The following is a 24,817-nucleotide window of genomic DNA, read 5'->3' on the forward strand; positions in this document are numbered from 1 at the left end:
CAGCGTTGTAACAGAGCAGAATCTGGCCATGTGTTCTGACAATCAAACACACAATAAAGTATGAGGTGAACAGGAGATGTTGCCACTATTCCATATTGTAGGAATAGGTGACAGTTTCCAGGAACACATAGTAAGACCATAAAGAGAATTGGTATTAATCAGTTTATGCCAGCTCTAATATAAGATGTGTGATGCTCACTATTGGGTCATGTGTTTGCTTGCTTGACTTCAAACTATCCCCATGAAATCACATAGTACAGGCTTTTCAGTTCTTCTTAAAGAAGAAAAGTTCTCAGAAGTTTGTCTCTCAAAGTTGTGTTAGTTTGGCACCAACTCCTTTGATCTTACACATATCTTTGATATATTTGTAAGTTATTATAAAACCTACAGGATTTTACTATGACTCATGCAATTTACCACCATTGACAGCATCAGTTTCTGTATGAAACATTGACTGATGCAAGAGAGAAGTGTGAACTTTTCTCCCCCCTAACAATTTCCTTCTTGTAACCCTTTGTACGCACATTGGGTTTCTATAGTATTTCAGTTAAATGTTAGGATTTCAGTTAGGGTAGGGAGGAGCATTTAGTCTTTTTCCCAGCTAAACGTGAAATAAGAATCTCAAACTAATCAACAAGTATGCTCTAGCCTCATTCCAACTGATCTCACTGGGAGTCGTGTGAGTGAGAAGACATAGGTACAAAATGGCTCCATTACTACCTAAAATAACTAATGTGCAGAATTCAAAGCTCTGCTTTTAATATTAGAATGATTTTTTTTAAAAGCTACTTATTTTCAATTCTCTATAGGGTCTGGTCCTGCCATGGGACATGTTACATTCAAGCACCTTGTATAGGATATATGTGAAAATAGCCTTGAAGGAGGAATATTTGAGTTTGATAAATTCATTTTTGATTCTTTGAAACCCTCCCCCCCTCCCCCAATCTCACTGTCTAATAGTGCTTAGTATTGAGAGAACTAAATCCTACTTTTTTCCCCTCCTTTAGCTAAGATTAATAAAGTTGTGGGAGATTTACAGGTGATCTGGGGCAAGAGTTCTTAGCATTGATTATATTAAGGATTTATCTCCTCCTTGCATGCAATCCCAATCACATTCCAGTCAGATTTGTCCATGAGCTCCTTGCTTTTGTTTTATGGTTATTAGTAACAATTTGTGCTTATTTGAATTGTGGTGTTTTTCTTTCAGCATACACTAGTGAAATCAGTTTTGAAGAACCAGTCTGTAGTATCTTTTGTTTTACTAGTTTTCTTCTTATCTTGCTACTTCTTTCTGATTTTGAAGTACTTGAGCACATAGGCCAAAAGTTGGTGGGCATTCTTCACACTCAATTTGCTTGATTTTTGCTACTGTGGGTTTATTAAAAACTTTAGGCAAAGCTTATCAGATATCTTATTTCTGCTAAATCTTAAAAGGTCTTTCATGAACATTTTTCTTCTTTGGGCTAACTACAACTTTTGACACCACTAATGATAGAATCATAGAATATCAGGGTTGGAAGGGACCTCAGGAGATCATCTAGTCCAACCCCCTGCTCAAAGCAGGACCAATCCCCAACTACATTATCCCAGCCAGGGCTTTGTCAAGCCTGACCTTAAAAACCTCTAAGGAAGGAGATTCCACCACCTCCCTAGGTAACCCATTCCAGTGCTTCACCACCCTCCTAGTGAAAAAGTTTTTCCTAATATCCAACCTAAACCTCCCCCACTGCAACTTAAGACCATTACTCCTTGTTCTGTCATCTGCTACCACGGCGAACAGTCTAGATCCATCCTCTTTGGAACCCCCTTTCAGGTAGTTGAAAGCAGCTATCAAATCCCCTCTCATTCTTCTCTTCTGCAGACTAAATAATCCCAGTTCCCTCAGCCTCTCCTCATAAATCATGTGCTCCAGCCCCCTAAGCATTTTTGTTGCCCTTCGCTGGACTCTTTCCAATTTTTCCACATCCTTCTTGTAGTGTGTGGCCCAAAACTGGACCCAGTACTCCAGATGAGACCTCACCCATCACATCCCTCAATCTGCTGGCAACAAGGGCACACTCTTGACTCATATCCACCTTCTCGTCCACTGTAACCCCTAGGTCCTTTTCTGTAGAACTGCTGCCTAGCCATTCGGTCCCTAGTCTGTAGCAGTGCATGGGATTGTTCCATCCTAAGTGCAGGACTCTGCACTTGTCCTTGTTGAACTTCATTAGATTTCTTTTGGCCCAATCCTCTAATTTGTCTAGGTCCCTATATCCTATCCCTACTTATTCATTATGAACATTTATTATTTTCAGTAACATAATAAGAAACAGTATATTCCCATTGAGCTTAGATCTAGTGCTCTTTCTACCAAGAAAGTAAGTCACAAATAGATATAAATCATACAAGAAAAACCCTACCAGAATGTTATCTATGGAGCTGTTGCTGTGTCTTGAGTAGCCACAGAAAAGTTTGCAGATGTTGAGCCGGTAAGAATAAAAAACTGTCCAGTGCTTGAGTGCTGTGGCATAACCACAAGGTTAATTGTTTTAGTGCTGAAATGGTTTAACTCTCTCCAAGTTTTATGCAACTATTAGCAGCTGATCTTGTTAGCATGATGTTATAAATTGAATGATGGCAGGATGTAGCCTTAAGAATGTATCTGAGTTTTATGGTTTGGATGGATGCCCTAGAATCTTGTTTTCTTTGTACTTAATCACACCACTAACATAACCTACCTGTCTTAGTACTTATATTGTCGTTCATCTATGAACATTTCTAAAGTGCCTCTCACTGTAACCACTAAGTACTATACATGAATGAAAAATTCAGAAGGGTCCCTTCAAGGATTCCTGGCTGCATGGTTTTGTGCCATTTAAAAAACATTTCTATTTCAGTTTAGTTTTGTTTTCCCTCATACCTTTCAACATTTTGCAGATTTGTATCAAAGTGCAGTCATAAACTCTACACATTTTTTCTCCCCCAACCAGTGCCAAGTGGGTTGTTAGATGTCTGGTACATAATGCAGGATATGGACTCCCAAACACAGAATATCACTCTTTTTTGGAAGGTAAGATTTTACTAATCTAAGTGAATTTAAAAGTATATAGTCAAGTTTGAAGCAGGGACTGTGTTTTACTATGTGTTTAAAGAGCAAGGGCGTAGAGCAAGGAAAAACACAGCTCCGCTTCCGCTGCTAACAGCAGAAAGAGAGCTACCTCCTTGCCTCCCTTTCTTAAGAGAGCAGACCAAGGAGTAGAGGAAATTCAGCTACCTGTGAGTTTTCTTCTCCTCTTTGACCAGTGCAGCAAAGACTCACCAGGCAGGGGAATGTGAAGAGGGAGCCAGTTCCTGGCTGAAGAGTTTTTGGGGTCCCAACATTTCCTGCCAGTGGATGGAGTAGGAGTAGCAGTACTTGATAGAGGGGAGTAAGAGTGTTCCAGCTATGGTTTCCCACCCCTTTCCTTTAAAAAAGGATGCTCTCCATCACTACTTCCCCCTTTCTTCCAGGGAGATAGGAGAGACAATACCCATGTTCTCATCTCCCTCCCCAACATTTCAACTCTCAACCCTGCTGTGGGGAAGACATTTTGAAATACCTTTTGTGGTGTTATTTATAATATCTTAGTCTGAGGATCTTCTAAAATGCGGAAAGTTTCATGGGGCATTTCAAAATTTAAGAACATCAGAATGGCCACATTGTGTCAGATTAATGGTCCAGTCTAGTCCAGTATGCTGTCTTCCGACAGTGGCTAATGCCAGGTGCTTCAGAGGGAATGAACAGAACAGGCAATCGTCAAATGATCCATTCTGTCATCCACTCCCAGCTTCTGGCAATCAGAGACTAGGAACACTCAGAGCGTGAGGTTGCAGCCCTGACCATCTTGGCTAATAGCCATTGTTGGACCTGTCCTCCATGAGTGGATCTAGTTCTTTTTTTAATCCTGTTATAGTTTTGGCCTTCACAGCTTACCCTAGCAACGAGTTCCACAGGTTAACTGTGCGTTGTGTGAAGACATACTTCCTTCTGTTTGTTTTAAACCTGCTGCCTATTAATTTCATTGGGTGACTCCCAGGTTCTTGTGTTATATGAAGAAGTAACACTTTCTTTGTATCTGGTAAGTTATTGACACAGCAGCTGCTACTTCTAGTCACAACAAATATGCTTCTGCGAATTAAAAGTAATATATTCAGACCTTCTCCAACATGAAGTGCCACTGCTGACTTGCTAATTTCTGGTAAGGAGTTACAGTTAACCAGTCTAAATAAGCTTTCAAATAATGCCTAGGGTGTGACTGTACTTCCTCCAGTTTCTAGATCAGAGGTAGGAAGGAAGTGAAAATGGGTTACTAAAGGACAGTTGTTGATATGAGTATCATTTTCTAGCAAAGAGGACTATTACTATAAATAGCTGTCTGATTCAGAAAAATGTTACCTCATCTTGAAATGGGTATTGGAAGGAACAGTGGCTGAGTTAGTTATTATAGGTATCTTGAGGGTCTGAAGCAAGATGTGGAAGATGTGAAAAGCACTGAACAAACAGATAGTTTGTCATTCAGATTAGTGATAGACCACAGTCATGATGATTGGTAGCCACAGCAGTTGTTCTTGAAGTCGTTCCGATTTCCTGAGTTTCTTTTCCAATTCTTTATTCTCATAAGGAATATACGCACATGAGAGAAGTGTTAGATCAGACTATACCCCTTCCTGGAAAGGAGGAAAGATGTGCTGGTATATTTTTTCCAGGAAATGACAGCTCTCCCAGCTGTCGTCAGAGGAGATTCTGAATTAGGACCTGATTCAAAGCTCATCGGCTTGTATGGAAAGACTACATGGAGGACAATGGGCTTGAAATCGAGCCTTTAATGGACAAGCTATAGCCCATGTGTAGTGTGTTCATATTATAAAAACTTACAACAGGGAGATTGTATACGAGGGGACACAAGAATCTATTTTCTTTCATTGTATTAGGCAGACAGAAGTAGTAATTCCTGAGATCTGTCTATTGTTCTAATCAGTGCTTCCAGAACCGTCACAGGTCCCAAGATGGTGTTCCTTAGTAATTTTCCACAGCAGAGGGAGCACAGGTAGAATATCTTTTTGCAGGTCTTACATGAGCAATGATTTTTCTTCTTTATATTTCCACCTCCCTCTCCCCTTGCCCCTGGATAGCAGCATCTAATGAATCATTTTCTCACAAAAAAAATCCTTTCAGCACTGAAGTGTAGCTAAGGTAGTAGCGAATGGCACAACTTTGCAATGGGGATTCTCAAAGGAGGAGTTAGGTGACCAATTCCCAGTGAACTGATTTGATTGAATGGGATTTAGGTGCCTAACGACCTTAAACTCCTTTGAAAACCCTAGCCATAAGCATTACTTTAATTACGTGTAGCTACTTGGTAGAAGATGCATTTGAGCAGAAGCAAAAACACAGTGGGTTTTTTTAAATGCACACAAAGCTATCTAGCAAATAAGTGCATTGTTTTTCATGGTTTTTGAATGGAGTCAACCAACATTGCTGATCTCAGGTTTGTTAGTTTACAGAGACAGCTCTGGGAAACAGAATGCGTTAGCCTCCACGGAACCACCCCACAGGACATAAGCCATTGTTTTACCACAGGTCCCACAAATACCAGCTTTCTATCCCTCTCCTCTACAGAGAGGGAAAGCTGAATTCAAATTTTATATATTTATTTCCCTTAAGGAAAAGTTATTTAACAAGTTATTTATCCTTTCTGTATCATTTGAAACCAACCTATAACAGTCTGTACAGCCTTATTGAGTTCCCTAGGACTTTTCCTTAAAGGTATAATTGCAGCTCAAATAGTTCATTTATGAGCTAAAAGTTTTGCAATTAATTAAGGTTCTCTGCCATAGAATTAGTATGTATCTTGGCATCGATTTTAAGGCCAGAAGGAACCATTAGATGATCATTTAGCCTGGCCTCCTGTAGAACACAGGCCATAGAACTTCAGCCAACATCTCTTTGCTATATATTTTGTTATATAAATTGCAATGGACTTATGAACAATAATAATAATAATGAGTGAACTAGAGAATGTTGTCAGATTATAAATTTAAGGTAGGTCGTATTTGGTATCTAAGCTACAGAGTAGTGTCCCTTTGATCGCTATAGTGTCTGCATATGAATTAAAAAAAAACAAACCAAGATATGCCTATGCCATCTAAATAGATTCTTTAAAAAACAGAAGATAGCAGGTTCATAACAAAAGTACTATTGAAGTCTCAGTTTTTGTTACAGTTTTTTTTGCCTTTGCAAGCCTGATGCTACTTTGGGAGGATTCTATGTCAGTGTAGCTGCAGCACTCTCCATCAGTAGATGGGGCTTGCACCAGCACACGTCCCTTCAACAGTAGGGGTTGTGGCCTCTCATTCGGTTTGTCTCTGCTGGAAGAGCCCATTGCTGTTTTTGATACTGAGTGGAAATGGCAGGATCCTCAAACTTTCTCCAGTCTTCATAATATATTTTCTAACATCCAATGGTGATTCTTTAGTAGCTGCTGCATTTGTTTCATAATTACAGAATTAACAGAAACAAAATGTTACTGTGTAGAAGGCTCTGGTACATCTTGAATATGAAAAGCCTTTATGTATATAAAAACAAATAACTCCCCCATTATATTCTAAATATTTGATCTGAATTCAGGGCTTTTTCTAGACAGGATTTCTCATCAGTTATTACAGCCTCTTCTCCTGGCATATACTTTTATGCGAATTTTTTTAGGTATCGTACCTTTTCTGTTGAGTTTAATTATTACTCTATTGAACCTTTATACTGTACATGCATTATGCACAGGCTATTGTAAAGGCACCAGACGCTCCTGTGAACGACTAGCCCTAGCTTTTGGTAAGATGTATAGTTCTCAGACAGTTAACAACATCTTTATCGAAGAGCAGACGTGAAAACTTTCCAAAGTCTCTTGAAGCACTTCAGTTAATTAATTTCAATGGAATGGTGCTAGTGCAAGGTGCTCTTAACCGTTTTGGCAAATTCCTTTTTTTGAATATTTGTGATCTTGCCAGGAAAATAATGGGGAAAAGTAATAAGGTATATTTCTTTGTAGGTTATGAGCAAGTCAGAAGCAAGAGGAAAGATCCTGCATTACACACTGACCTTTCAAGCACTAAACCAGAAGAGTCCTAGAACGACAGATGTGAACATTACCACACAAACCCACTTCACTAGAGTCCTCCCCAAGGCGGATTATAACATAATGATCTATGCTCATAATTCAAAAGGAAACTCATCTCCAACGTCCATCATTACTGATCTAAGTATTTTAGGTAAACACCTTTACTGCTTGAGTTACGAGAAATATTGGCTCTTGCTTTTGAACAGAGCAGAACTCTGTGTTCTGACGTATTCAGCTTTTAAGTTAGAAGGTCATTCAAAGCCCTGTTACCTCTTTATACAGTTACGATTAGTGCTTATGAAGCTTGCTGTCTCTGCTAATAATTTGTCAGAGGTTGTAATTAATGAGCAATATGATTGGCTCTAAGCACATTGTGTCCACGTATCATGGTTAATATTCAGCAGCTGGACTCAACTAGCCAGGTTTCATCCTTCTCTGCAGCCTAGGCTGGCACATAGTTGCCTTCTTGTAGCCCAGGAGTAATGCTTATTTTTAAACTATCGATGGGATCCACTACTGGGCCCTGCCCTAACTTTGTAGTAGGATATTCACAGGGTGCATTGCTCCACGTGTTGCTTATTCTGCTCTGCATTACTATTTCTAGACACTCTCTCCCCAACTGAGGCAGTATGGCATATCAGCTGCTGAGAATGGGTTGATATAGGCCCTCTTTACTTAGGCTGCCTAAGATGGATAGAGACAGTTGATACATGGCTGTATTGTGAAAAACGCTGCTGAGTGGACACAACTCAACCATGTTTGTTATACCAAGGTCAGATATGTGGCATGGTCATACTTCAGTGGTAGATAGCAACTTACTAACCCACCTTTGTCACCAACTTCCCTCCCACAGCTTTTTCCTGCAGAAGAGATTAATGTGGCCCTGTGTCTGAAAGCAAAATTTTACATTTATGTGGATCAGACATGTTCCAGACTCTTGGTGGAAGCATGGGTGTAATTAGAATGGTTGGTAGGTAGAAACCATGGGAAGACCATGGACATTAAGAAGTAAAGGTAGCAGTGCTCCTGTTGCTGTACCATGATGCCAGATGGCAATAAAAAAACCCCAGCCAAACAACACACAAACCCCACCGTTTTAGCAGCTTAGTTGTAATCAGACTAGCACAGAGAGCTTTTCTCTCTGATGAAGGATTCTGTACACTGTGTAGCGCTAAGATGAAGAAAGGCAGCAACTGCACATATCCAATCTACCAAGTCAAAATACAACAGACCATGAGTAACAGATTCAAATAAGTGATATTGTTTAAGGGAGTGTTACAGGCAACTTGTGTGTTTTTTTCTCCTTTTTAAGATTTACCTCCTCCGCAGAGCATCTCTGTTACACCAATGGGGAATACCAGCATCTTTGTCATTTGGGCGCCTCCCATTGAATCTGCAGCCTTCAATGGATATATAGTGGAATGGGCAAAGACATGTAGCCCTGAACCCCATCTGAACTGGATAAAATTTCCAGCATCCAATTTGTCCACAATAATATCAGGTAATTGTACAGTTTAGAAGTGGATTCTCCTTCCAATTAGAAAGCTTTGTGTTGGGAACCATCTGATTCAATGTTAATTTCTACTAGACCAAGCTGAACAGTTACAGTATTGAAAGCATTTAAAAATAGTTAGTGGCTGCTATGTAATAATCTTAGTTGCGCTAGGTTAGACTGTCAGTGACTCCTTGTATGTTTGTAACTGGTAAATGGACTGTTCTGTGTCAGTTCTCTCACATTCCATAAGTAGTAGTCCCTTCCAGATAATTTAAGAACAGTGCTACACGAAGTTTGAACACTGAAACAGATTAACAAGGGAACTTAGAATCAGTACAAAGTACGCTGAAGGACTATCTAGGCAGTAGTACTTTGCTCATTACTATTATAAATAGTCTTTCCAATATACTGTACTGGTACTGTACCTTGTTGGTTTATTAGGCCTTTCAGGAGTAAGGACCCTTCTGTCTCTGGAGTAGACCAGAAAACAACCAGCAAGCTCATGCTACTATCTTGTACTCTCCAGAAGGAGAGTGAGTTACTAGCAGCATCTCACAACCCCCAGAGACCCTTCTAGTGGGGAGGTGCTCATATTCCATGGTTCTGAATGTGGGATAGGCGGCCATCACTGGCACTGCTTCCAATCTGGCTTTGCTATAGCAGCCATCAATCATATATATTAAAACTGTGAACTGGGTAACAGCTTGTTTCCTCCTCTGCTTTCCCATTACTCAAAAATGGCTGAAGAGATTTGCTCTGACTTTTGATTTTTCTTCCACTGTGGTGACTCATGCTATACCCACTCCATGGCTATATAAAGGACTTCAGTCTTCAGGACTGTTAGTTTTCACAAACATTAAAGCTATTTACACAAAAAGAGAGAAGATGCAAAGTTGCCAGAGAGGAGAACATAAAGAATCTCTTGCTCAATTTGAAGAATATATGTAATAAAATTGAAGCCTAGTCTCCACTTTAGATGGTTAGGTAATTGTGTTAATAATATTTCAATTGACCACATATCTGATCTCTCTCGTTTCAGAGAACATCAAGCATGATGTATGCTATGACATCAACGTATTTGCACTTTATAGGAACAGAGCTGGACAAGTGGCTTCAGCTAGAGGTTACTCGAAACAGGAAGGCAAGCTCTGGCTATTCAGTACGAGACATTTTGTTTAAACTAGCCTAAACATTTGTCCTTAAAAATAAAATCTTGTGTTTTGCAGCACCATCAGCTGGCCCCCAGGTTTATGCAGCAGTAAAAGGAGATGGTGTTTGGGTTTCATGGGAAGAAATCCCAGGCCACCAGCAAATGGGCTGTATCACTAGCTACAATATATACTTGCAGAAGAAAAACTCAGAGGAAGGCCCTAAAGTTTATGGTAGGTATCTGGCAAAAAATAAGCAGAATATAAACCCTGTTCTTGTACAGGACATTGAAAATATGAACCCCACTGTTCTAGATAAGAGGAAAAAATGCATTTAGAAAGATACACATGAGCCCAAAAGCTACAAGGCTTGGCTCCAGAGCTGAACTTCCCCAGAGTTTGGAGCCAACTGATTCCAGGTTTTGGTTTGGGCCTCTCTCTACTAAAAATATCTGCAGAAGGGACTGGAGAGTCAGTTTTTAAAAGTGTGTCACTTGTACTAGCAAGACAAAAATAGAATAAACTAATGCAATTTGATATCTGTGCACACTGCTACCCTTGAATTATCTACTTAAAACTACTTAACAGTAATTGATGTAGTCCCTTTTAGTTATAGATTGGATAAGGTAACAGATTTACTCAGAAGTCACTCAGGATATAAACATACCAATGAAGTTTTTAATCAGTACATACATATACACACACACACCACTTTCTTATTGTGCAAGTCATCTATTATCCCATGAACACTGTAATTCCTATATCCACCACGCCCTCCCAGAAGAAACAAACCCATATACATTCCTTTCTCAATTGTATCCAGGCACTGCAACAACAGAGTTATTAAAACACAAACATGCCTTTCAAAATGTCACCTCACAAACATCTTTTGAGGTGAGAGTGATCTTTCACCACTAACCAGTGATATCCCGAGGATAAAAAAATCCAATCTTCAGACAATATCTAGTAATCATTGTACTGCAGGATAATATAAGTCTTACTACACCCACAATAGTGTTAATTCTTCTGTATTCTTTCTAGGTTCTCAAGACTAATAAAAAATAAATTAAAAAAAAAAACTTACCTCTGTTGCAGCCACACATGCTCTGTTCTCTTTAATCCTACTTGCATCACTTCAACTGAAAGGTCCTTTACTGTTTTATAACACTATATCTCTCAAGTGTCTCCTGCCCATTAACATCTTTGTCTTTACATAGAATCAGTAATAAAAAGCAGCTATTTTCTGCTACAGCCCATATATAGACTCACCTTTTACACTGTAACCAAACAAAACAAACCCTAAATTCCACTTTTTTCTCTGCTCTCAAGTTCCTTATTGACAGCACCTGTGGGTATGATTAGGTCAAGTAATCACTGTGGAAAGGCTACAAATCCCAGGCTGTAGTATCTCTATGATGCTGGGGTGAGTCTTCTGCTCATTATGTATGTATGAAGATGGCCTACAAGGCATGTTTTTTTTTTTTTTGACTTCCTTTAAATGAAATTCAGGTCTTATCTACCCAGGTATTTTGTGTGATCAGAGAAGTAGTAAGTTTATGGCATCAGAGATATCACAGAACCGAAACCTAATTGAGACCTTGATGTTGCTTATGCATGTGTTTAACTTTATTATTGTGAGTTGTTCCACTGAAATAAATAGGACAGCACATAGTAGTAAAGTTAAGAATGTAAGTGGTTGCAGAATTGGAGCCTGAGAGAGGAAGCAGTTTATAGTCACTGCTTAAAACTGTTTTTTTTTTTTCTTTTTTAACAACACCCCTTTTAACTAAAGAATTGGAGAAAACTTCTTGGATAAGGATTTGGCCTGCTGGCTCCTCCATTATGGAATGAGAACCCTCCCAGTCCACATTTCTGAGGCATCCAAGAATTCTGCCAACAGACAGAGGGAAGAGTTATTGTTTCTAAGAAAGAGGGGGGGGGAAAAAGCAAAAACCACTTCCACACTTAAAAACAAACAAAGGCCAACCCCCTTCCCCTCACTCCCAACAGCCTCCTGACAAAATGCATTCAGAACTTTTTAAAAAAATATATTGGAAAGAAGCAAAAAAAAAAAAGAAAGCACACTCTCATTCACCTTTAAAGTAATTTTATAGGAGCAAGTTTAGTTTTTAATTTTGTCCTCTGTGCTTTATCAAGTTGTTTTTCTTCCTTATGTAAATGCAGTTTATTTCTACACAAATATCTAACACAGAGAAGGAGGACAGTGGTTAGGGCACTAGCTTAGGACTTGAGACATGTAGATTCAGTTACCTGCTCTGACAGAATTCCTGTATGATCTTGAGCAAGTCATTTAGCCTCTCTGTGCCTCAACACCCTGTCAGTTTAAAAAAAAAAAGCCAGTAGTACTCCCCTCCCTCACCAGGTGTTGTAAGAATAAATACATTAAAAGATTGTGAGATGTTCATGTACTACTGTAACGGGGCAGTACAAGATAGCTATTGTCTAGAAGAAAACATGCCAATGTCTGCACTGGTTTACATCCAAGTTCACAGTCTGAGGAATAGTTTTGCTACCATAAGGGATTTTAATGAGGTTTAATAAAATAATAAAAGCTTAAAAATGACACTCACTAGGGATCTGTTCAATGAGCATCTATTAGCTAGCTCCTAATTCTGTGAACAGACCAGTTTGTGATCTGGGGGCTTCTGATCCATTTGGAGCTACTGGCAGGGATTTTTTACATTCAGAAAAACCAGTAATGAATCATTGGTAAGGCAAAGATTTTGTCACAGTATTTTTAGTAAGTGTTGATGGCCAAAAATACTATCAAACTACAGAAAATGCTGCGAGAACTCAACACAAAAAGCAGCCAAGTCGGACTGAAAATTAACTGCTCCAAAACGAAATTTATGTGGTCTGATACCATGCCAAAAGCCCAAATAACAGATCAAGGGAGAACAAATAGAAGTTGAGCAATATGTCTATTTGGGCCAAGAAATTAACATGCGCCATGATCAGGAAGGTGAACTCTTGCGAAGAAAGAAAGCAGGTTGGTGCGCATTCAATTCTATCAAGGATGTCCTCCAAAGAAAAATCAACAAGGGAACATATGCCAGCCTCTTCAACTCAACAGTACTGCCAGCAATATTGTACGGCAGCGAAACATGGGTGCTGATGAAGTCAGAGGAGCAGCAACTGTCTGTCATGGAGAGGGCAACGGAGAGAAGAATTCTGGGAATTTCAGTCTGTAACTGAATCCCCAAAGAAGTGATCAGACAACAGAGTGGAGTGCACGACGTTGTTGAGAGCAGGCATAGTAAAATGCGAAGGGCCGGGCATATAGCGAGGCTCACTGACAATTGATGGACTGCAGCTGTTGCTGAGTGGTACCCATGGGAACTGAAACAACCACTCGGCCGACCTCCAAAGAGATGGGAAAACTTTATTGTGAAAAGATATGGCCGTACATGGAGAAGGGAGGCCAGGATATGAGAAGAATGGAAGATGTGTTGTGATCGGTGCAATCTATACGAGGGCTGAAGGACCGATCGATCAAGGTGATCAAGGTGATTTTTAGTAAAAGTCACAGACAGGTCACAGGCAATAAACAAAAATTCATGGAAGCCCACAACCTGTCCTTGCCTTTTACTAAAAATACGCTTGCGAGAGGAGGGACAAACAGAGTGCCGCCGGGACTTGCAGCTGCTCTAGCCCCACTGCTATTTCTGCGGCAGGGGCTGACCGCTGCTGCTCCAGCCCCATGGTTGCTGACCCAACCCCAGCCACTGCTCCAGCAGGCTGGGGGACTGCTGCTTCGGTGGCCCTGGGCCTGAGCTCCTGGTCAGTTGGTCCAGTGGCCCTGGTGCTGGCCGCCAGTCAGCTGTTCTGGCAGCCCTGGGGCTGACAGCTGCTCCAGCCCTGCCCCAGAAGAAGTCACGGAAAGTCACGGAATTCATGACATCTGTGGCAGAATCGTAGCCTTAATCATTGGGGTAGAAAATGAAAGCACGTGTATATAATTTGTAAACCTGTCTCCCCTTCCCCCACTCCCCCGTCCTATTACAAATACTGTATAGGCAGACTTCTGTGACCACATGGAGCTGCACTGACTTGAAGTAGGGCTCTGCATGGGAATTTGAGTCCATCCTTCTTGGAGCTCATTGCAGGAGCAGCCCATAGAAAGTAAAAGTAGCTGCTCAAATATGAACACTACTAATCTGTGCTTAGTGTTCCTTTCCAATTTAGGAATCACACCAGTTAGAATAGGGCAGAAAATGGTACTGTTAAATTCTTTATGTACAGGACATGGTTATTTACAAAGTCCTTTATGCATACATAGTGCTTAGCAAACATGGCAATCATAGTACCTACCCTGAGCAGCATATGATCTAATTCAGACAAATAGGATAACAAGATAATGACTCAGATTCAAAAGGGCAAAGGGGACAGAGAGCTGGGTTGGAAAAGCTTCATGAAAGAAGCTGCACAGAGATTTAGAGGAGAAAGCAGGGCACTTGGTGAAGGAGGATCCTGTTCAAAGCATAGGTTATGAAGAAAAATAAATATGGGTAGCTAAGAGTAGGAGAAAGCAGTGAAGACAAGACTCAGAGAACAAGGAAAGGGAGGGAGAAAAAGTGAGATGGAGAATTGAGGGTTCCGTTCTTTAGAATTAAACAAGAGAAATAAAAACACTGGATTCTTTGTTGATTTCTCTTTTTTTCTCTCTTTTCAGTCATCCATAAAGAGACTTCCAGAAATTCATTTTTAATCAAAAACCTGCAGCATGGTGTGAACTACGTTTTGTGGATGACAGCTTCAACCATGGCTGGAGAAAGCCCTATAGGGAACGAGGAACTGGTTTACCTAGAAAGTAACAAATAACTTCATCTTAAGACCTTTGTGTGATGAGTCAGCAGAAAGACACCTTAGCTATCCCTGGCCCCAGCCCTTTCACACAGATTTGGATTGTACCTACTCCTGTTAATCCTTACAGAGAAAATAATTGGATATTTTCAGCTGGTTATAAAATTGTGCATGTTTTTTTCCCTTCCAATTGCCCACCTTCCCACAAGACATCTGTAGAGACAACTAGGATATGCAAGTAGTAATTTGAGTCCAGTGGGACTGGTCACATAAGTAAGGCAAGCAGTGTTAGACCTCACTGAAGGTAATAGGAGTTTTGGCACAGACTTCAATGTGAACAGTCCCAGTGGCCTCAAATTACTACTTACATATTTAAGCTAGGGATAAAGTAGGGCCTGATTATGCTCACATTGACGTGAATGGCAAAATTCCCACAGACTCTAGTAAAGAAATAAAATAGTATTATTTCTGAATTCCTGTAATTCTCAGCTATTTCAGAAGACTGAGAGGGGACATGACAGCAGTTTTCAGGTATCTAAAAGGATGTCATAAGGAGATGGGAGAAAACTTGTTCATCTTAGCCTCTAAGGATAGAACAAGAAGCAGTGGGCTTAAACTGCAGCAAGAGAGGTTTAGGTTGGACATTAGGAAAAAGTTCCTAACTGTCAGGGTGGTTAAACACTGGAATAAATTGCCTAGGGAGGTTGTGGAATCTCCATCTCCGGAGATATTTAAGAGAAGGTTAGATAAATGTCTATCAGGGATGGTCTAGACAGTATTTGGTCCTGCCATGAGGGCAAGGGACTGGACTCGATGATCTCTCGAGGTCCCTTCCAGTCCTAGAGTCTATGAATCTATGAATGGCAAAATTCCCACTGACTCTAATAAATAAATAAAATAGTATTATTTCTGAATTCCTGTAATTCTCAGCTATTTCAGAGGTTTCCTATATTCAGAAGTTTCCCCCTTTGAGTGTATTCCACACCATTATGCCTGTAATACCAGTTACAAAGTCAGACCTCTGTCTAAATTTTTTGACTAGAGCTGGTAGAATCAGACTTTCAAACCCATGGGAAATTCCCTTAGTTTGCTATTTGTTTTCATCCCAAATTGGGACAGAAAGTCAAAGAACAAAATTTTACACATATACTAGAAAGTTGAGAAAAATTTTGATTAGTAAATATCAAAAAGTTTCATTTTGGTTTGTCAGCTCTCCTACCATGTACAGTGGTTATGTGACTCCCATCATGCACCACAGCAGTTCAGAGGAGAGGCCATGGTGCATCATGGGAGATGTCCAGGTAGGGAGCCTGGCCTGTAGAGAATGGGGACATGAGGCACTCCAAGTACAGTTCCCATGAGGCACTGTGGCAGCTGCAGCAGACATAGATTCATGTTGAACTGACCCCAGATGAAATATTTTGATTCAATTCAACAAACTGAAGTATTCAGATTTGGGTCGATCTAAATCAAAATATTGTGTTTCCGTTTCCCTAACAAAAAATTTAAAAACTACAGCAAAATCAACATGTTCCCCCAATGAATTTTGATTTTGCAGAAATTGAATTTTCTGTCAAAAAAATTCCTGACCAGCTCTAATTTTGATTGTTTCACGGACACAACATAGTACATTTACTGTTTAAAAGCTTTTCTGCCTAGCCTAGTGTTCACTAGCATAGTCCATCTTACTGACTCTAGGTTTATTTGCTGCATATGTCAATGTTAAGTGCAGTGGCCCAAGACAAAGGTTAAAGGGCTGCATATGTTAGACAATCAGTCTTGGGTGAAATTGCCCAATGGAGAGCCCCATGTTACAAAGTTCTCTTTTTTTCTTAGCATTTCAGCAATGCCAAATTCCAGTTCTTAAATGTACTCAGTTCTTTTTCATTTATGTGCAAGAGAGCATACCCCAGGACTCTCATAGGTCAACCATCCATACAGTTGAGTTAGCATATTTAAAACCTGATTTTTGCTGTTTATCAACATGGGTTTGCTGGATTTACAGGTGCTTCTGAATGGATTATTGTTTCGGCTGCTTGCATCTTCTTTGGTATTTCAGCCTGCATTTGCTTTGTGCAATCTGTTCAAAAAGCGTAAGTGAATTATTTTTTATCAGATCTGAACTCCAAAAATAAAGTAGTTTCCTCTTTAGAATGTATAATAATGTCTTTTTACAACTTGTTCTCAACTCCTTTGAAATTTTACCTGAAATTTACAAGATGCCAAACAAATTGCATAAATGATATTAAATAAAAACACAGCACAAAGTTAGGTATTTGTACATGTAAATAGATGCAGGTTCAGAAATGCACCAATCGAGAATGTGCACCCCTCCCCCCAATATATACTTTTCTTTTTTTTCCCCAAGTTTAACCCTTAGGACCTAATCCTTCTCCCATTGAAATGAGACACCTGGTAACTTCACTGAGAACAGAATCCAGCCCTTAGACTGAAAACTCTTAAGAGCAGGGATTTGTCTTCATAAAGCAACACACACACCAAGGAAGTAATAGATGTCTAGAGACCAGAACAAAATATAGTTCATAGAACAGAAGAGCTCTCTAATTATCTGCTGCTACAGAACAGTTTTGATGCCACAGGGATTTCCCCTATATCAAATTTACCTTCCAAATTTAATTCATTTAAAAACTTGAAGGGGCCACTTTTTTTTTTTTTTTTTTAAGATATACTTAAAGGTAAAAGGCAAAGTAAATTATATACTAGCTTGTTGACTCAGTGACCACCACAAAATGCTAACAGCAGAGACAACAACGTTTGGGAGCTATATCAGAAGTGTCACTATCTGGGCCTCCAGCTTAGCAAATTTCAGTCTATATGATTAACAGAAATATCCAGTGTTACGTTAGTAAGGATTTCTTAAGAAAACCAGACCTATGGAAGGGATGTAACCCTCATGCATCTGAGCATAAGCCAACCTGTAACTATCAGAGTTAGGATGAAACTTCCTGAAGACAGACCATTCCATTACTGCTTACTGCAGGAGTTTCTGTGAAGCATCTGTTGCTGGCCATTGAGACTAGACAGACCACTGGTCTGATGTAGTATGGCAATTCCTATACTTCTAAGGGAGTAGCATCACAGAGGTGATGCATTACAGGTGGGAGCTACTTGCAGTGTTTTGTCCACTTCGTGGTAAATTATGATGCAGAATCAGTGTCTCAGAAACAGTCCCTTGCCCTCTTGGCCACAAGAGCGAGAGTAGTGTTTGCAGCTGTGAAAAATTAGGATAGGATATAAAAACAGCAGCCTAGAATGTAGAGTTGAACTACAATCCCTACTAGAACTGGCCAGAAATTTAGATTCTAAGCTTTTGGGGGCAGGAATTGACTATTTGTTGGGTGGGTGCACGCACACACACACCCCCCCCAATCCCTGACTGGAGCCTCTAGAAGCTATTGGTACACTATAAGGTGAAAGTTCGGCCTTCTCAGGTGTTCAGCACAGAGTCACTGGGGCTAAGAAAAACATGCTCGAGGACCCTTTTTTACATCCCAGCACTAGGAGCAGGGATGGGAAGAGAGTTTATTAGCTTGTAGAGGTGTACATCACGCAATGTTAGTGTACACTTTACATGGTTTAGATTGAAAGTCCATCTAATGGAAAGCCTAGACAGAGATGCATCTTCCATTAGGGTTAAATGTGGTCATACATGGGTTTAGAAAGTCACTGGCAATTGGGGCAGAGTACAGGTATAAGAGTGCTCCTGTTTATCTTCCCTCCTGACAAGTCAAGCAGCTGCATTCCAGACTAGCTTCTTCAAGGTTAACTCAAGGCAGAGGTTTCTGCAATAGTCAAGTTTTGAGGTAAACAGATGTGCAGCCCACCTCAGAGAGGAAAAAGTTCATGTCTCGGCCAGTTGAAATCTGAATAAGAGATTTCTTGTCACTGTTGCCATCTGGGGAATCCAGGAGCAGCAATAAATATAGCAAGACCCTAAGTCTGCAAACCACCTGAGTGTAGGTTGGCAGGTGCCCTCAGCTGAGAGAGCAGCCATAGATGTTAACAAAGGGAAGAGTTTGAGAACCTGCCAGTCAACATCACAACAGTTTTATCCAGATTGAGCTTAAACTAAATTGCTTTAATACAAGTTCCAACAAGGTAAATTGCAAATTACCAAATACTGGCAGGCTGGAATTTCTACTGGCCCAGACTAAAGCAGTCTACACTGAACAAAACACGGATTATTTGGTATCTTGGCATTGTGTGGTGTCCCAATTTAATATGGTCAGATTTAAATGTGAGGCTGTATAGATTATAGTTTGAAGCCATTACATTTGCAGGAATTAGCAATCGCGATTTTAATGCCAACATGTTCCATTTGTTTGTAGATTATGCTCACTCCTTTCTGTCCTTGTACCTCAATGGTACAGAAAAGCCATTCCAGACCCAGCTAACTCGACATGGGCTAAAAAGTACTCCTCTGTAGAGGTAAGTCACCTTTCAAAATTATTTTTATACTAAGCTTGTCATGCTCACTTTAAAAATGATTTTGGCCATACATGTCCGTAATCTCTTGGTACAAAAAAAGTGTGAATTTAGGGTCAGTGGGATGATTGCAGGAAACGACTTTGTGAATCTTATGGCCTGTTAAGATGATCACATATCAGCCTGATACAAGGACAATGCAGAAACTTACTTTTAGGATTAGCAGTATTAGAAAGGATGTTGTGTGAAAGCTATTTGCATTTTGACAGGGTAGAAGATACTGTCTGAATAATGAATATTTTTCCTCACCCATCAGAATGAGCTGAACTTAGATTCCAATCAGTTCCTAAGCTACTTCAGCAGTTTTGAAGAGCCTGAAACTATAGAAGTAGAGGAAGTCTTCATAAAAAGGGAACCAGTGGCTTTCAAGGACATACCCATCTTCAACAACATTAAAAACAGTGAAGGTCATGATTGGCAAACAATAGAAAACAGCTTTGAGAAACGGGAATCCACTGAAAAGAACTCTGAGTACAAACCTTTGGCCCCCAGCACACCAGATGATGGAGACAATTATAAGTGTCACCTGCCTTATTTGTACAAAAAAGTAGTACTGGAGGGAACAGAGCAAATTCAAACTGTTTCTGAATACCTTACTAATCCACTTACAGACATGACTGTGAACTATTTGCCTTCAAACATATTGTCTCCCATTATGGACACGAATGAAGAAAGCAATGAATTTGAATGCAAATCCTTCTCCATTTTCCCAACAACTCCTCTTCTGATGCCAATGTTTTCTTGTGGAGGGAAACTTACTTTGGATGCAGTAAAAATTGACTGCAATTCTTTCACAGGCTAAGCAGTCCAGCTTGTATGTCTGGGGTTTTTTTGTTTGTTTTTTGTATTCTGGCCAGGTTCTGTGCACTTTAGTCAAATGAACAAATCACAAAATTGTTTTTAGTTTGATAGTACCAACTCATCCACTTCATGTAATTTAAAGGAAAGTTGTAAAATCTAAACATACACATGGTTAGAGTTGTGTTTTGTGTCTTACTTTGTAAGATAGTACATGTTTTGCACCTCTTTCTTGTGTGGATCTTATGAGAACCTGCTGTTGAGGTAGGTGACATGTTCATACAGATAAGAAGTTGAGAGCTCTTACAGCAGAGCATATTTATATATTAACTGCCAAAAGTTCAATTTTAAGGTAGAGCAGAGGTTCTTTAACTGGGTGAGGGAGGAAATGGCACTGAATGTATTCTGGGTGTGTATGAGTAGGTTTTTTTGGGGGGGGGGGGAGGGGAACCCTTACTGCGCACATTGTACCCACAGCTATGAATAACTCGAGGTTTGAGGGAGACAGGGCATCCATCTTACACCTTAGCAGCTATTCAATACGCCATTCTTTCGCACTGCTGCTGGTGGCGCTACTGCCTTCAGAGCTGAAGGTGGAAGTCCCTTATATTTAAATGGCTCTGTTTGAATCAGTGCCTTACTGTTTTTAATATTTAGTGGGGGGGGTTAATTGGTATATGTACTTGTGTGGGGGACTACTACAGACACAAAGCAGGGTGGGAGAGGAGGGGTGTGATCACCATTGATGTGGGGTAAAGGCTGCCCATCCCTGCCTCGTACCTGTTCAGAATGTGGCTAAACTGAAACCTTTGAAAACGAAGAAATACAGAGGGCAGATCCACACAACCCCCTCTCATCAACTTTAGACGGTGCCCCCCCCCCATCTTTGAGGGCTCAAATTATTTTAGGGGAGGGAGACTGTGATCAAAAGCATCCCTGTATTCACACCCTACACATCACTGTAATAATCTTTGTACAAACTATGCCTTGTGAGGTATCATTTGAAAATTAGTAACTCGCTGGTCAAATTATCATGGGGAAATGTATGTAGCAACATTATATGTAAAGTTGTGAATTCCCCATCTGATATTAGCACATGTTCCAAAACGAACCAGCTCTGCTTAGGCAAAAGTTGTTAAACAAGCCTGTTCTAAGTAAAGAAGTGTGAGTTTACCTCAGTTTACATATAAGATGCAAACAGAGTCTTCAAGACAGTAGGGGAAGATGATGGCAGGAAACAGAACAATTTGGATTTCAGCAAACAAGTAGGGGAAGAAAGCATAGAGCCTCCTTCATCACCAGACTCCATGTCTCCTCCTTTACTGATGGAATGAACTTTACTTTGAAGAGTGACCCTCAGAAGAATCCACTTCAAAGGTAAAAGAAAGGTGAAAGATATAGCTTGGGGGTGTCTACCCCAAAGACAACAAAGGCACAAGCACCTTTGCAAGATCCTAACCAAGAAAAGGGTCAGTCCCCTATTGCTGGAAGACTGGGGATGAGAAAGGCCACCTTAAAAACAAAGCCTTCAACCAAAATTTGCTAGCTTAAGTTTTAGACATGTGGTTTCATTTTTATTTGCTTGTAACAATTTCTCATTTTATTTCATACTTGAATTCACTTACAGTCTTATATTTTGCTAATAAAATAGTTTTATTTTTAATCCAAACCAATCCAGTGCTGTTTGGTAACTTCAGTTAAATTAACAAATTGTTGAATATTGACTCTTTACAGGAGCAATAAACCATAATGTCTGCTGTCCAGGAGAGATATTTTCCCCCGATTCTAACTTTTGAGGTCAAGCTTCATAAATATGGCACAAATAGGTCATGTACGGTATTAAGGGCTTGATCCTATGGAGGACCCCAGGCGCTGTGCTACTGGGTGCAAGACCCCGGCAAAGTCATCACAGGCATTGGGACCTGGCCTCTGACTCCAGGAGGCACCATTTTGTATCATCTCATCAGGATCATACAGGGAGCCCACTGGGTGGTCTCAAACTCCTATTTTATAGCTTCTCTCCCTGAGTGCTGATTGGCTCAGTTCTCCAATTATGACTCCATCTACCATGGAAACTTACTCTCCAGCCCATGGGAAAACACTGATCTGCTCAGAAACTACCAGCCCTGGCTTCTAGATGGCTCTGGGCACTTGTCTACTTGCACCTGTACATGGACAGAGATACAAAGAAATCCATTTCTCAACTGCCCTCTCTGTCTCTAAACCAGTGGTTCTCTACCCACAGCCCAATCAGCACACAGCTGTGGCCAATGTGACATCCTCAGGGCCACGGGTGAATCGGAATCACCATTTTGAGTCCCAAGTATGAGCAAAAAAACCACTGTAAAATTAAGGTCACATGGTCTTTATATTTTTAAGGGACACTAAAATGCCACGCCCAAACTCCAGCTTTACACCACACCCTGAGCCTTGCTGAAGCACAGTTCACTTCAAGGCAATCGAATTAGGCACGATTTTAGCACTTCGCTGACTTTTTCTTTTGCCCCGGTTAAGAGGTACGCTAGTCTCAACTTTAACTATAATGGTGCTTTGCCCACAGTGTTACAGATGTGTACATGGGTAACTGGAGAAAGGGCTTCCTACTCCATTTTTGCAGCAGGTTATATGAATCACTAAGCAAAAGTCAGATTGCCTTTTTGGGTGAACCAATGGCAGGTAGGAGGAATAGTTTCCAGGAATGAAGAAACAGGCAACAAGAGTCTGCCAACAGCAAAATGTTTGACTGTTTATTAAAATAGTCTAGATACAGATTTTAAAATATTTTATATACATTCTATGATTTTATTCACTGAAAAATCTTGGAAGTTTGAAAACTACGTTGCTTTGTTCACATAATCTTCTTTTCCATTCGATACTGACTTGTTAGCTACCGTATGACTGATCACACGTTCTGGGCTACAGCCAAAGATTGAGATTTTAATATGAGGTTTTTTGTTTTTGTTTTTTTTTAAATGTAGACATTTCAAACAGATCTGAAGTAGTTCAGATCTTTGACTTACCTTTGACCTTCTTTACTCACCATTTATAACAGCAGTTCCCCTTTCAAGGCAGGTAAAGCAAGTGCTTCAACAAATAGATTAAGATTTTAGCTTGTTGCATTGCAACTATTTCAATACTATCCCAAACTGTCTCTGTTGAAATGCTATTTTCTAATTTACTGATGAAACAATCCTCAGTGAATTTGAAGAGATCTATCTATACTCCCAAAGCAATGATGAAGGAGAATTCTCCCCTCCCCATCCCCCCAGGTAGTAGAAATGCACCATTATTGCAAAAGACTGCTGCATTTGGACCATAGCTTTTTCCACTGAGACCAACATAGCGTCCGTACTCAGAAGTGAAGGTCCTAAACTCAAGTAACTCTTGCAGGTCAGGGAGGAAGCCCTTTATTTGTCTGCAGATTTTCAAAAGACTTTTTATTCCAACTATTGCCTCTGTCAACATAGAAACTTGCCATTATGGACCCTATCACATCTGTTTTCAACATCAAAAGATCTGTCATGACATTCCTGTGGATTTTGCATGAAACACAATCACACACATTTCCCTATAGTCATCACACTTGGTCTGTAGTCAAGCATCAAAACAATAGAAGATAATTAGCAACAACAAAATACTATCTTATGGTGTTATACATCAGTCTAATATTTTGATATTGCTTGTTCATAGGAATTCATTTTATGAAATTAGTGGCTGTGCATGTGAAATAGCTAATTTTCAATATGTAAGTTAGCTAGCTTTTTTTTTAAATTGGAAAAGAGAAGTGAAGTTCAAACTAAGGTCCATGGTACTGAGCCTGCAGCCACTTCTTAGGTGGAGCACCCTTCCGGTTGCTGTACAGATTAGCAGCAGAATTAGGCTCCAATGCCTGCAAGATTTCTTTTAAGTCATTTATTGTATCCAAGCAGGACATTGTCTGTCTATACCTATCGTGAGGTGTGTGCGCATGCATACATGTATATATATATATATATAGGGCCTAGTTTCAGACACTATTTTGTTTTCCATGTCCAAATTATCAAAAAGGCTGAGCTACGTTTTGTACAAATATTTATTCTAAAACATTTTAAAGCAAATTTTAGTCTTAGAATTAAAATAGCCAAATGATGATCACCTCTGAAATGGTTCCCGCAGGGTTTCAAATAAAATTTTGCTTTAAACTACAATCCCTTCTGAAAAATTGTTATCTTGTTCCTCTTTATTCCTGGGCTGAGAAGACTCAGTTAAGAGTCTTGCATCAAATTCCTTCTCTGTCATACGATTAGAAATGTGCATATGTTACCTTAATACAACCAGTCATGGCATTTTAATGAACATGAATATAACTTAGGCTAATGAAAATAGGTTACATACAAATAAAGTAAATCTAGCCAGTTGTCATAGATACAACTCTACATTCTTGAATAAAGTCTATTTCCATCATATTTATTAGTCTTTTTTTTAGAACACCTAGTTCTAAATTTGGATAGCAAAACTTATATTAAAAAAAGTGCTTTGGTATAAATCAACAAGTCTATAACAAGTAAGCCTGAGGGAGAAATAAAACTGACAACAATGTACACAAACTGCTGTAGTACATATTGTTCCAGATGAATGGCATAATAATAATAGAAGCTACAGTGTTAGGCCTAACGTCTGTACTCTAACTGAAGTAAGAGTGTCTACACAAGGGAGTTGCCCCAATTTAACTAAATCAGTAATTCCCTTGTGTAGACAAGACTTCATGTGACCAACCCGACTACCTCAACAATTGCTCCTCCTTGGCCTTTTGGTTAACATCAGGCATAGTATCCATTTAATATTTTATCCTATCTATAACCTACCTTTGCAGTGGGTGGCCTGAAAAATTCCAGCTGATGTTTTCCCATCTCTAAATTGTACAAGTAACC

At 39.8% G+C, this 24,817-nt stretch overlaps 1 protein-coding gene across 1 annotated transcript in view; it reads left to right on the forward strand.

The window, feature by feature from the left end:
• Window positions 1–21,576, forward strand: part of IL12RB2 (interleukin 12 receptor subunit beta 2) — a 33,413-nt gene extending 11,837 nt beyond the window's left edge. Inside the window, exons 9-17 of the mRNA XM_005300109.4 lie at window positions 2,973–3,052; window positions 7,068–7,287; window positions 8,449–8,637; window positions 9,671–9,772; window positions 9,858–10,013; window positions 14,473–14,610; window positions 16,609–16,696; window positions 18,953–19,052; window positions 19,366–21,576. Coding sequence (XP_005300166.3) covers window positions 2,973–3,052; window positions 7,068–7,287; window positions 8,449–8,637; window positions 9,671–9,772; window positions 9,858–10,013; window positions 14,473–14,610; window positions 16,609–16,696; window positions 18,953–19,052; window positions 19,366–19,911 — 1,619 coding nt within the window. The 3' untranslated portion in view covers window positions 19,912–21,576. The remainder of the gene's footprint in view (window positions 1–2,972; window positions 3,053–7,067; window positions 7,288–8,448; window positions 8,638–9,670; window positions 9,773–9,857; window positions 10,014–14,472; window positions 14,611–16,608; window positions 16,697–18,952; window positions 19,053–19,365) is intronic.
• The last annotated feature ends 3,241 nt before the right edge of the window (window positions 21,577–24,817 follow it).

The sequence above is a fragment of the Chrysemys picta genome, chromosome 8, assembly GCF_011386835.1.
Source record: "Chrysemys picta bellii isolate R12L10 chromosome 8, ASM1138683v2, whole genome shotgun sequence".
Classification (NCBI taxonomy): Eukaryota; Metazoa; Chordata; order Testudines; family Emydidae; genus Chrysemys; species Chrysemys picta.